At 38.8% G+C, this 14,213-nt stretch overlaps 1 protein-coding gene across 3 annotated transcripts in view; it reads left to right on the forward strand.

Annotated features, from left to right (window-relative positions):
* Nucleotides 1-4,053: 4,053 nt before the first annotated feature.
* ADCY2 (adenylate cyclase 2) overlaps nucleotides 4,054-14,213 on the forward strand; it is a 459,805-nt gene continuing 449,645 nt past the window's right edge. For 2 of the 3 annotated variants that reach the window (XM_030551678.1, XM_030551679.1), the window contains exon 1: nucleotides 4,054-4,306. In XM_030551678.1, coding sequence (XP_030407538.1) covers nucleotides 4,082-4,306 — 225 coding nt within the window. In that variant the 5' untranslated portion in view covers nucleotides 4,054-4,081. Of the gene's footprint in view, nucleotides 4,307-5,370; nucleotides 5,496-14,213 lie in introns of all 3 variants that reach the window. The other variant, XM_030551680.1, reaches the window with a different exon arrangement.

Below are 14,213 nucleotides of genomic sequence, written 5' to 3' on the forward strand. Positions count from 1 at the left end.
CTGCCTGCCAGGTGCAGGATCTGTTGTGCCTGTAGAGCAATCTTAAGCCATCGGGGGTTCCAAGAAGGTTGTTTGTCCTATGACACTCCCTATAGAACCTGGAACTGAATCCATTATTCCTAAGTCTCAGTGTTCTTTTATTGTCTAGCAAATAGCTGTGAAACCCACTGGCAAAGTATGTGTCTCCATTCCCCTCTAGTAGCACATCCACAGAGAAGACAGCTTCTACAGCTATCAGTTATTCCCTTTGCTCCTGTCGCAGACCTAAGGTCTTTATTCCAACATGGTGTCTGTATGGCCAATTATCGGTCATCTAAAGGTCACACTGGTACTGTGTGCAATACCGTGGTGCAGTGTGCAACATTAGAGTGCCGTGTGCATTTTCCCCGCTCTTTTTCCTGGTCACCTAGGGGTCAGGCTAGTGTCGTGTGCAGTCTCTCACTCTTCTGCCTGGTAACGCAGGGGTCAGGTTAGTGCTGTGTGCATAACACCAGCGTGCCGTGGGCAAAGGGATCCAATCTGACCAATCGTAGTTCAGTTCAAATGGTCAGATTAGGGTTATGTGCAAAACTATGCTAGTGTGCTGGGTGCAGCTTCTAGTGTGCCGTGTGCAAATCCTATCTACGTAGGGGGCAACAGCTCGGAACCTGGAGGGCGTAGGAGCTAGGGACCAATCAGATCCTGACAAGTGTAAAAAGGGCCTTTGAATAAAACCATGCCTCGTGCCAGGATCTGCAGGAGTATCCACGTACTGACTGAAGGACCTGATCAACCCTTCGACCAGGGGTCTCCTCCGGATATAGCTGGCTCGGGACGTGTCTTTTCATTGCTTTTTCAACGTTATCTTCTACGGATTCGGTATGCTTCTGGTGTCTGTTCTGCTGGTCAGCTGCACCTGGAATACAGTACTTGCTTTCTAATCTTTCTTTCTGTGCCTTGCATAACCTTTTCTCTTTTCCCCTCTCTTATTTGGTACAGAATTGCATATATTGTTATCTGATATAAATTGTGTATATATGGTCTGTAAGAACTGACTTGTTGTAATAACTGCTATTGAAGTTAATTGGTGTATTTGATAATAGTATTTGGTTAGTGTGCACACAGTTTATTTTATTTGGTGTATTCGTTTACCTTTTTTAAAGAACGGTTAATTTTGAATTTTTTGGTTTCTTGTTGATGAATGTAAATAGATTGCTTCAGGTTGTGTAAAGGTTTTTTGTTCCAATAGTACTGTTAGTTGGTAAAAGTGCTCCTCCCCAGCCCAAGTTGTGATTTTCTCCCTGTTAATAAATGGCCATGTGGTGTTTTGAAGTTTACATTTGTCTGGTTTTAATTTTCCTCTCTCAATTAAAAAATTCACCAAACCTGCATTAGGGACGGACAGCTCCTTTCTCATCTTGCAGTTCCTGCCTCATTTACCTCATATCTTCCAACTGCTGCAAAAAATGAAGCAGAGATCGTACATACAACAGCCTCCTTCACTACATAACCCTCATTCAGCCCCCGAACAGCTCCATCCTCTGTACTGAATGAGGTAGGGGTCCTGTGGAAAAAACAGCTTGTGATCATGAATGCATGGTAATAAATTTGCACAAGATAGTCAATTAAGTCTGCAAAATTGCATGAAATTAGTATAATGAGGAGCTAGCTGGTCCAATCATTCAAATCACTCTGGAGCAAACTAGCAAACAAATCACCTCTTTGCCAAAATAGTAACATTGTTTTGTGGAATGTACCCCAGGGCCATATTTTCTCCTCTGATTAAGTGTGGCATGGTAGAGAGTAGTGAAAACCCCACTAAAATTAATCAGAATCATTTGGGGGAGAGCATATGCAAACCAGCATCATCCCTCCTGCCCTTTCCTCCAATCAGATGGACAGGATCTAGCCTTTACAAATATGTTAAAATATATCAGAGCAACATAAACTATATTGGATGGTGACAGTGATTCTATATACATGTACAGGGACCGCCATCCTTTGTAGAGCTCCTACTGTACTGTAGATGCTAGCTGAATCACATAACTACTACAATAAATACATTATACAGAAATATTTTAGGGCACATTATGTATCAGCAACAGACTACCCTGTGCACCAAGTGGCAGGTGTGTTACTGACATTTGCTATTAGATTGTAATAAAGTTAATGTGTCGAAGTATTCACTGCAACTTGAGCTGCTGCACTTTTAGCTCAGGGAGTAGCTGATTAGGAATCAACTTTATTACCTCGAATTCTGGTGCCATACAATATTATTTCTGTACAATATTATTGCATGAATAGGCATGAATTGCACGAACAGGTAGGTATCAGATTTTTACTCTGTATGCCAGGGCCTTCTACTGTAGTATCATGTTCGATCTTATATAACAGTTGTCTCTGCTGTCTCAAGGAGCTGTCTCCACGTCCTTCTACGGAAGAAAACAGAGGAAGGTCTAAAAGTATTCAGAAAAATGCACACATTTATTCATGTGGACAGAGCTCGAATTGAGGGGGGCGGGGACGGGAATTAGTACCTCGATGTCTTCTCTTTCCTTGATGTTCTTATATGTTCTGCGTATATGGTAGGCACTAGCACTGACACCAATCAAAAATATGTTGAAACATAGTAAATCAGTCTGTTAAGTAGGCTTTACAGTTTTCAAGGTCTGTGTTTCTACCTTTGTAGTCGTGTTTGTACCTTTCATCCAAGACTAATAACGGGCTTTTCCATGATGGCCGCTCTTCTTATTTTAAAATTTAATCTATTTTAAAACTGACTTAAAAGTCATGCGATCTGTTTTCGGAAGATCATGTGTATGACAGAAGCATTAATCGAGATGCACAACTAAAATTATGATTCAGTTTCGTATTTTGTTAGGATAAGACTTGCAACAAAAGAAAGCCGGTTAAATTACAAAGATAAAATGTCAGTGACTTCATTTCCCTAATTAAATTCTTATTGTGATAAAAATGAAGGCATGATTTAAAAGAGACAATTCAATCTTCAGAAAAGCAACTCAGTGAAACAAATCTGCCCTCCTCCACTATTTAGGAATCATTTAAAGGCAATTTTTAAAGTATCTCCCTCTTGTGCTGAGCTTTGCAGCGCAGCAGTTAGTCAATCTAAAATTTTCTTGTCACAACTTAAAAAGAGTTCAAAAGCTATAACTCTCTTTCTCTTCTTGCGGGAGTGGAGACACTTGGGGGGAGAGGGGACAAATCTTTCCGATCTACGCTGCACTTTGCCAAACACTGTGGCACGGCTCTCAATGTCTTGCTTTGTCTCTTTCGTCTTCAGCATCTCCTCTTCCCTGCAGCTCTCTTCCGCCTTTCACATTTATTTTTCATGGGAAGGACAAATTCAAACACGACGCTGACTGAAGTGAATCTGTTCTGCTGCCTTCTCTCCCAGGGATGCTAATTATGTACCGGGGACACACAATCCCCCAACTGAAGGTTAGGACTAGTGGGAGCCTGAACACAGTCACACATTTGCCAACTCTCTCTACATCTGACCTGGCCTGAGCCCATGTTTTAACTGTCCCCGGCCTCCTCTCTCCCCTTTGCCCCTCGCAGTGCGGTGTGAGAGTGTTTGCAGAGAGAGGCGGGGAGGGCAGCTCGAGCGAGTCTCTCACATCACACAAGCCCCAGACAGCGAAGGGGGAGCGCTCCGGCAGGGAGGCGAAGCAGCGGCGGGAGAGCACATGCGCTAGTCCTTTGCGGAGCGCTGCCCTGGAGCTGGGCGGCTGGAGAGGCGCATCGCGTGGCCGTGTTTCGGCTGGTGGGAGCGGGGCGGCAGCGCACAGCCAGCCTCAGGGCTACCTCGGACGCTTGCTGCGGGCACCGCCCCTCCGCGAGGAGGAGCTGCTCAGCCACCCCTGCTCAGGCGGAGCCGGGCCGGCCATGTGCACAAGGGGTGGTGCCTGCTGCTGCTGAGCCACACGGAGCTGCGAGCCGAGCGGCGGCGGGCGCACCATGCTGCTCCTCTCGGTGGCCAGCGCAAGCCTGCGCCCCGCTCCCGAGCCCGCCCGCCCGCCGCAGCGGCGCTGAGGGGAACCTGCTTCGGCCGGCCACCTGCGCGGGGCGCTGGGCCGCTCGGATGTGGCAAGAAGCGATGATGAGGCGGCGCCGCTATTTGCTGGAGCGGGCAGAGCAGGCGGCCGACGGGGGCTGCGGGGTGAGCAGAGAGCAGCCCCGCTCCCGGGACTGGCTTTACGAGTCCTACTACTGCATGAGCCAGCAGCACCCGCTCCTTGTCTTCCTGCTGCTCATAGTGATGGGTGCCTGCCTGGCGCTGCTCGCCGTCTTCTTCGCTTCTGGTCTGGTAAGCGACCTGCTCCCGCTCCTGCCCCGCGAGCCCAGTCCCTCGCCCTGCCTCCCTGCGGGTCCTTGTTATCTAACTTGGTGGCCGCGTTCCGCTCTGCAGAGCAGGCTGGGGGCGCAGTGAAGGCGGCAGATGCGGTGCTAAAGAAAGTTGCGTTGTCCGGGGGTGGCGCGGTCCAGCAGTTCGGCGGGCAGGGGTTCGGGGCACCGTGGGCCCCCCGCAACTCTTCCGCCGCCGCAAACTTCTCTGCTTCTTGTTGTAGTCTTAAAACGAGTTAGAGCACCGTCAGTTAGAAGATTGGGCTCCTGTTTAATAAATTTAAAGCTGCATCGACAACACATCGAGTTTAATACGCTTAATTCATTGGCTCTGTTTCCTTCCCACTGGCAGATTAGCCGTATTGACCTTTTTTTAGTAGCAGGATTTAAATCTGCAAAAACCTTTAGTCCCCACCAGCATTTTAAAACAACCCATTTTATGGCATTGAAAAAAGGCAGTGGAGCCTTTTTCTTTTCTTTATAGTCACACCGTTTTCAGAGACTGACCCAGTTTCTAGAAAGAGGTTCTAATGCAGAGTGAGGCCTTTAATTTTTAGGAGAATGAAAGTTTCTTGTGCTTGCTATCCTTCCTGTATGCTAACTGCAGAGCTTCCAGGGTTGGGAAATAAAATATCACAACAACAGATCTCAATCTTACCAGTTGATGATTTCCTTCAAAAATCTGTGGATTTGTACCCTTGAATTGAATAGAGAGGGAAAGCTGTAGAGGGCAGTAAAATTCCTGTTCCTTATGGCGTCTTTCCAAATTTAATGTTCAGGTTGTCACAATGTATACTGAGCCATAGTGCTTTCAGATTTTAAATAAAAGAAAGAGAAATTATGGTTTTCAGTTTATATGTTGTGTCTGAATTGTCTAATAACATTTATTGGCTGTAGTTAATTGCCTCCAAGTGAGAATGAAGTTGAACAGACTTGTATCTCTTCTGTTACAAGCTCAAGAAGGATTTTGCATATTTAAACAATTGGTGAACCCTGTAGGCACTTTTTTTCCTTACCTCCTACTAGATGCAAACACCAGCATTCATGACATCTGAAGACTTCTCTCTTGACAACTGGAGCAAAGTGTTTTTGGGGGGCTCAGACTACATAAAGAAGCACAATGAAGTCTGATGTTTGTTGTTTGTTTTAAGGTAAGGTTCCCAATCTGTTAAATGGAAGATAGAAAACAACAGGAACATAAAACTAGTAGCAGCAGAAGTGGCTAGTGGTACCGCAGGCTAGTGCACTAGTGTTTCACTTCAGCAACCCTGTGTTCAAACCACAGATTCAATTGATCTCATTCTAGTTTGTTAAAGACATTTTTGCACAGTTCAATGTGCTTAACAATCAGTGCTCAAGACCCGGGACTGGAGAAGCAGGTATCTGTGTTGGATGCCAACACTGAGATGTACTTGCATAGCTAAGGTTGCAGAGTACCTGCCTGCAGTTTGTTTGGGTCAAGGCAGTGCCACCAGGACCTCACAATCATTAGCACTAAAATTCACATTTTTTAAATAAAAATCAGCATTCATTTCTCTGATTCACTGTGTAATTCACAACTTACTATAACAGGCTGTACACACTCAGTTTCATAACTCCATTTCTGAAGTAAATCATTTGCAATAGCGGTGTAACAGCAGGTCTAAACTGAAAGACTATTGAGGGTTATGGAAACAGAGCTGTCTGAGTTGTCAAAGTCTTGCCACGAGTTACAACCTCAGAAACACTCTGAATTTTATAGTTCAGTCTGTCATTGGAATTCCAGACATACCACAAAGAAAAAAACTGCTTTTAGAACTTTTTTCCTATGTTTCATTTTCCGGTGGTTGACAATGAAAAGAGTGAGTGAGAAGAGAGAAAGAATCCTTCTTTGAAGTTTTCAGCTGTGAGATGGAAATGATTTCATTTTCAAGATGGAGTGAAAGTTTACCATTGAAGACTGCAGCCACTGCATATTGGACAAAATTCTTTGGATCATTGCCTAGATTTCCACCTAAAAATCTCTTATTAGAATAATCTTGCCTGGATTTATTCATAGGGAAGGAATTTTTTTAAGGCTTAAATTTGTTTCTCTTATATCTGATTTAGAATTTACATCCTCCTTGTCTAGATATAGGACCATAATCATTTTTTGCAGATAAAAAGATGAAGGGTCTGGGCAATTATATATAAAATTATTCATATCTGATCTGGAAAAGCCATTCTGGAATACTACCAGCTCTGACTTTATTTTGCACATACAGTGTGTGGTGGTTTTGTGTGCAATATTTAATTAGGTCAGACAGTAACAGAGTAGAAATGAAGTCATCTTTCAGTCCAAGACAATACTATTTCTAAACAGTTATGTACCATGTTTTGAAGTTAAGGAAAATCTCTAATGGTCACACCTTTGGGTTTATTATTATGCAGTTAAGATTATTTTGAAAGAATCTTAAGTGCATCGTGAAAACAAATTCCAGTTTGACATTTTACAGTGTAATTTGATTCATTTTCTTATTTTTACTTCCAATTTGAGAAGTGAACTCTAGAATCAGGCATCTGTTAGGTAAATGGAAGAACATAAATTATTAAGTATTTTTATATTTCAGGCTTTCCCTAAGAAAATTTGAGACTGAAAGTCGTAAGACAACTACCTTTTTTGCTTTTATTTAGTATTTGTATTTGTTTTGTTAAAATAGATTGCCATGCCTAATTGATTGCTGATATATTTCATGTATGTATCAGACTTTATTTTTCTTTTTTGATAATACATTCTCAACTATTTCCAAAATATGGCTAGCCTTACAGGGAAATGTTACACTTAGTCATTTATTTCGACCTGTCACAATACCAGTTATAAGATGAAAAATTCATAGAAGCTTTAAAAGAATTATATTAAAGAAGGTGGTTTGAATTTCAGATTGCGATTTGAAATCTAATTCTGTTAACTATGCAGTAGACTAGTTTTTATTTAAATGGTTTCTTTGGAGATTGTTTTCTATATCATAAGAATACTGTGGTTTTGATCTTTGAAACTAAAGTTTAGAACCTCTTATGCATTAAATGTACAATTCCTGGGATAGTGGTAGATGAACAGTCTAAATGATACTGTACATTTTCTTTCCTGCTCTGTGTTAGCCTTTTACATGTCCTTCTATCATGTAGCTCCTTTTGCTTCTCTGCACCTGACATAAAATATAGAATAAATCAAACACTGGGGAAACGGGTCAGGCTTCCATCTTTGGCAGCTGCTTGAAAAGATGAAGAGCAAATTCCTTATTTCCAGATCCCTAAGAGCCTTTCAGTAGTAAGAAAGCAGTGCCAGATGTCAGTGTTATTTTCAGTAGCTGCTTACTCTCTTGTTGCTTCCATGTTCCATATATAAGGAGCAAGAGGAACCCATTTTCCCCCTCATTGTTTGTATAAAAAACTACTTACTGTTGCCAGCAATACACTGAATAATTCTGGCCATATGTGTTATAATCCCAGTTTGTAGGAATACAAAAGAATTGGTTAATTTTGGGCTTGAAGGTCATTGAAATGTAAAATTGTGAAGGAGTGTGTCTGAAATATCTACAGCTGTGACTTTCTGTTCCTTATATAACTAAATGAAAAATTTTGAGGAGTCACTTTTGGAAGTGAGATGCTACATATATGTAAATGTTTAACCTTAAAATTACTATTTAAAGAGCATATATATTTGGATGGCTGTTTTATTAACCACAATATGGTAGAAGTAACATGTGCCATGGTAGAAGTAACCATGTGAAGTAACAGTGAAATCCACTGACACCTTAGATTGGTCACATCTGTTTTAAATAGTAGAGTATCCTGTGCACTGTGTATAGTTGTGTGGCTGAATTTTGCTCATATTCCAGCTACTAGAATTTGGCTTAGTTTTTCTTTAAATAAGAAAAAAAAATCAGATGCTGGTGCTCCATTATTACAGAGGCAGAATCTGGGTCTGATCCTACAGTCCGTACTCAAGTAAAAATCCCTTTGATTTGAAATCAGTTTGATTCACAGGCATAAAAGACGGCAGAATGTGTCTTTAGGGGATGAACTTTAAGAATCTTTTCTGTGATAAGAGAACTTTTCATATGGATTTGTAGTTATTTATGATACATTTGAAACACTATTCAATAGTCACTGTTCTGTGTTAAATAATGTTAATGTTTTTTAGTTATACTGACTTCTCAAGTTTCTGGATCAATGCTTGAAAAATATAAAGTTTTAAAATAATTATCCAGCAATAGTAAGGGTCTATTACCCTTCTCATTAAAAAAATAAATACATAAAAATAAATAGGCACCATTTTCCTCTCTCTCAAATTTGTTATATACTCTCTGTCTCAAATTTTGTGATTCTTAACAAGTAAAACAGTTCCTGAAGTCATCAAGAGTTTCACTTGCTTAGGGGCTGCATTTGGTTCTATATCAGGAACAAAAATATAGGAGAAAACTACCTTTTAGCTGATTTGAAAATGGGAGTCAAAATGCAAAGTTATCATTACATTATTTAATGGTTCAAGACTTGGATATTCATCACTTCAGTGGTCCTGACTTCAGTTGGGATGCATGGATATAAAAAAGCATATATTTGACCTTTGATGTGTATACCCTGTGCTGTTGCTCTGAAAACCATAACTTTGACTCTTGTGACTACAATTGATATTTTAACTGCATAAGAATGTTGCATTAATGTAGCTTTTTTGCACTAAATTTGTTATTGTTTAAAACACTCAAAATTGAAACAATACACTTCCATAAGTATACTTCAAACATGTATTTACATATATCTGAGTATTTGGATTTCAAATACATTAAACATCAGATGAATTTATTTTAAAATCTTATTTAACTAAAGGATAGGTACAGTTCTTGCTTTCATGTACTTCTCTGCTAATGTGCCTTAACCTCTTTTTCAGGGGGAACACTTCAAGGGGTGAAAATATAGTTAATTGTTACTGCCCATCTAGGCCCTGGCTTCTCTTCTGTGAGTGCCACCCAGCAGGAATTGTAAAGGTAGCTTTTCTGATGTGGACATTAGTCTACTAGGAGTTGGACTGGGACCACTAACTCATTTCCCTCTCAGATGGGAGCAACTGTTGGTTACTGCCATGCTGGGCTGGATTTCAAATGGTGGCATATAAGTGCATTCAATTTCCAATCTCCCGAACCTTATCCAGTCCCTTAGAACCAAAAAGATGAATTATTAATATTCACTGACAGATTTTATTTCATATACCATTAACAAAGTCAAGTGATGCAAATCAGTGAAGAAGAATTCCAGATACTGCAAGCTGCCAAAAACATGTGACATTTATAGAATGAAAAAATAAAAAGCAGGAAGAATGGATTTATAGCTGGAGTAAGAATAGCTCAGGCTGGGTATCGGGATTGCCAAAGCCATCATTAAGCAAGGATCACTTACACCAGCACATAGGGCGTGATTGAGAACTCTTACTCCATTTTTTGGGGGTGTAACTACATTGACTCCCAGGGGGTTAATTCTGCTTTATAGTGGTATACGTGTGATAGAGTCAGGCATAAAAACAGATTACAGAAATCACCCTGTCATCCTGAGTCTTGTATAGCATAGGGTCAAACCACATTCCTCCAACATCGAAACTGTCAGTGGCTTGTCTCTGTTTAATCCAAAAGAGTTTCACTGGAGCTGAATTTGTCTCTGTTCTTTAGATGGAAAACAAAATGCTATAAAAATGATTATGTAATTTTAAAAATAGGGTGTATTTTAATGCAGTCGTCTTTTCTGGAAAACCTTCTATCTTTGGAATTTATCCAATATTAAATAATAATTTATCACACTCTGAAAAGTGAATATAGGCAAATGGCATCTTATTTAGTAGATCTGTTCCCTCTGAGTATTCAGAGTTATATCTAGCTCACTTTAATGACGAAAATATATTTTTCTGCCTTTCACTACTGTCAACTCTGCAGAGCCAAGTGTGCTAAGATTAAGTGAGCTTAGTGTTCTGTTCCAATTTGTGCACCATGAATGTAGTTGTTTACTAGATTCCAAATAATTTACACCGTTGCCATTCCATGAGTGTTAAAAGTCCCACTGAGGGCATAATTTGTCCTGAAGACCCTTTTATTACAGGTGATGATGATACATGATGGGAAATAATCCAGTTTGGTTTCCAGATCCCAAGCTAAATTTGCTGGGCTGGAAGTTAGAAAAAAGTATCTTTTTAACTTTTAAACTGGTCACATTTGAAACAAAAATAATTGAATCATTAAGGGATGATACCCTTGAGCCTTAAAGTACTATTTTTGTTACAGTTGCTTTTCAGAATAGAGCCATACTTTAACAATAAGTATGTGAAGACTAATGTACTTTGCTATTTTGTTTGAAGAAGCATTTCAAAATTCTCTTTTTGCTTTTACATTTAAATTTAGGAAACATTTCATAATATTCAGCTATGGACATAATAAGCTATTCAAGTTAGTTCAGCTTGAGTGTGCACAAGATTGATAAAACGATTGAGACCCCAGCAGTAGTCTGCTACACATAGACTGGAGGCAAATTACATTAGCAATACAGAATAAACCATAAAGTACCAAAGGATTAAAGTAGCTAGTGGAAACATATTATTTGCTAAAATTGAAAATATTAAGCTTCCATTATTTTATAGAGACACTTCATTAAAATGTATGATTTATCATAAAAGAGTTCAGTGATGTACAGTAGTTCTGTTGTTTAAAATCTAAACTGAGGTCATGCCATTTATTTGGACAAAGAAATAATTGGGTAAAGGATGAAAAAAGCTGTAGCTTCTTGAAAATACCCCAGAGAATGATTCTTCAGTTTCCACCTGAGATAACAGGATTATTGCATCTTGCATAAAAGCTCAGAATTCTGTCCAGAACAGTGGTAGACATTTAATTTGTTCAGTAATTAAAAGACAGCAAGGGAGAAAACATTTAGAAAGATAAAAAGTTGGTCAAAGAAGAACCATATACTGTAGGCTAAGCCATTATGTTCGAAGGCACCATGCTGTCAGTTTAATTCCATTACCTTCAGTGTATACCAATTATAGAAAAGACAAAAATATTTTCTTTACTTTTTAGATAAGGGCTAAGGAAATGTATCATTCAGGTTTTCAAGGTTTCATCTCTTTACACTTGTCTGCTGATTTTAGCCTGCCGATCATGTTAATATTTTGCAACTTTCTAATCAGTGTTTTGCCAGTTTTAAATGTTCAGCCTTTGAATTTATGTCACTGATCATTCTTTATTCCTGTGAAGCAATATAAGAAAATATTATGGTTAAAAGCTGGTTCCAAATTAAAATTATGGCCAAATCCTCCACCCTGGCTGACACTACATTAACATTTATTTCTACATGCAGAGTTGTGAAATACCTAAGGGTTTTTTTGTGTGTGTTTTTTTTTAGAAAAAATCCCAATCCAGTGATTTGTGTGTGTGTTTTCTAAGATGTTTCATTGTTTTGAACTTCTTTGACTCTGACATATACTGACACAAGCATAACAGATATTTGAAAGGTTTTGGATATTAAAAAACATGAGCCCAATCCTAATGTGGTATAAATTGGTGTAGCTTCTTTGAAATCAATGATGTTTTCATGTACATAAACTGAGGATCTGTCCCATTATGTTCTAAGCTTCTTGTTCTCCCTATTTGGACACAGACCATCTAGGGGCATAGTTAGTGCATTTGATCAGTTTTCATAGGCTGTTGAAAAGAGGGAAATGGGTGGAATTTTGAATGGCTAGGGATGCCTGTTTCCCCAATAATCTATAAACAAATGATTGAATATACTGAAAACAGATATTTTCAGTATTGTTCTTATAATTGAACTTTAGCTTCAGCAATCTTTTAAGTCCCTGTTTCTCTTCAGTGTTAGTTTTATTCAATAGCAGTGTGTTCACCTTTAATGCTAGCAACATCACTTTCTATGAGACACAAAACATGCAACTTAATGTTAACATGGAGTAATCTAGGTAAACTAGACCCTTTAGAATATAACAAGGTGTTCTGGGCTCAGATCCATGCAATCTCAGAGTAGAAGTGCAGAAGTGAAAAACTCAGCTGTAATTTCTTTTTGTATGGCTTTGTCTAACCTTCGTTTGGTTAAGACAATAAAAAATAAATGCAGTGAGGTATAGTAATACATTATTAAGATCAGGAATTCAGATGTACAACATTCAGGCGATTCAAAGATAGAGTTCAGCAATTGTAACTCTACTACATTACCCATATGTATATTTTAGCATTCAGTATGTGTGATTACATTTGTGTTAATATTTAACCCTACTGCTGCAAATACGTATACACATGCTTAACTTTAAGCAGTAGTCTTCTCTGTCTTCAAAAACACTACTCAGGTACTTAAAGGTAAACATATGCATAAAAGTGTATGTGTTTATGTGCAATATGCCAAAGTTGCATGGTGGGATATAAGAACTATAACTTAAAATTTCCTGATATTAGTTCTTTCTGTTTAAGTTCTGATTGCTAATATTGAATTCACAATTTTTGAGATATCTTTTTAAATTAAAAGGAAAAAAAAGTTAAAAACAGGAGAAAAGTGAGTTTCTGCACATTACAATCCCACTTCTGATCCCACTGAAGTCAGAGATTTGCTGTTGACTTCAGTGGGCACAGGAGCATGGGCCATTTCAAAGAGCAGAAAGGAAAAGTAGAAACAAAAAGGTGAGAGTGAAAGCTACTGCTACATTTACATGTCTGTAGTCACAGTCAAATAAGTGTATATTTTGAACATGCTAACTTTAAAGGTGGGTAAGATAAGTGTCATAAACCATCCCCGTGTTTTAAAAGGAGTATGTTGGGATCCAGAAGGTGTGGGGTCCTCTTTCTTCACTACCCTGATGGCTTCTGGGGTACTGTACACTAAGAGATGCAAAGCACCTGAGTTCTAGAAATGTAAATTATATATGCAATGATGATCACATATTACAAACAAAAAGTGATTTGGGGCAGAGGGGGAAGGGAAGGACTTGCCAGAAACTTTGGGAAGATGTTAAGGATATCTCTGCAGATATTCAGTGTTTTCTTGAATCATTAAGTGTGGGGAAGGGAATGAGAATGGACTGCACCTCCAGAACATGTTTTCAATCTTATCTAACTTCATTGTTAGTCAGACAGTTTTTGTTCAAACAAAAGAAAATATGCACATCCAATTGAGAACTATTATACAACATGCCAAGTTCTAAAGTTTACAAATAAAGCCAGTTTTAAGTTATGAGAGCAGAAAAAAAGCATCAGCAGAATTAAAGAATAAGAAACATACTTGCACATCTTAAAATCAACCAAATGGAATTTTTCATATTATCCTGAAGAATTCACCTTTGGGCTGAGAAACCAATATGAGAAATTTCAGCCTAAGGGTAATTTTCTGGAAGGTTTAAACTCTTGAAAAATAGGGTCTTGAGACCTGACTCTGCAGCTCTTGCTCACACTACTGATCCCATTGCAGGCTGGACTGCCTGCATAAGTGAGTAACTGTGTGTATAAGGATTGCAGGATCAGGTCTTTACAATGTTAGTGCCTCTAACCATAAGTACTGTGGAGCTAATACAATGGTGTAAAACAATCCTTAATTTTATTTTAGTATAATGTTAAAGTGATTTGACTTAAAAGTTATAAAGTCATGTAGTAACAACTGATTATTTATTTTTTAGTTCTACAAATAATTTTAAGTATTGCTTAGATCTCATTAAATCTCATTGTAGATTGGATATGATTGAAACCTGATTCACATGTAACTAATTTTGCCAAGTACTGGGATTCCATTAACTACTAAATTTCCAGTAAGATGGCTTAAGAAACTAAACTCAGTCTATGCATATGAAACATTTAGTTAAGTAATTGATATAGCTTTCA

Source organism: Gopherus evgoodei, chromosome 2, assembly GCF_007399415.2.
Source record: "Gopherus evgoodei ecotype Sinaloan lineage chromosome 2, rGopEvg1_v1.p, whole genome shotgun sequence".
Lineage (NCBI taxonomy): Eukaryota > Metazoa > Chordata > Testudines > Testudinidae > Gopherus > Gopherus evgoodei.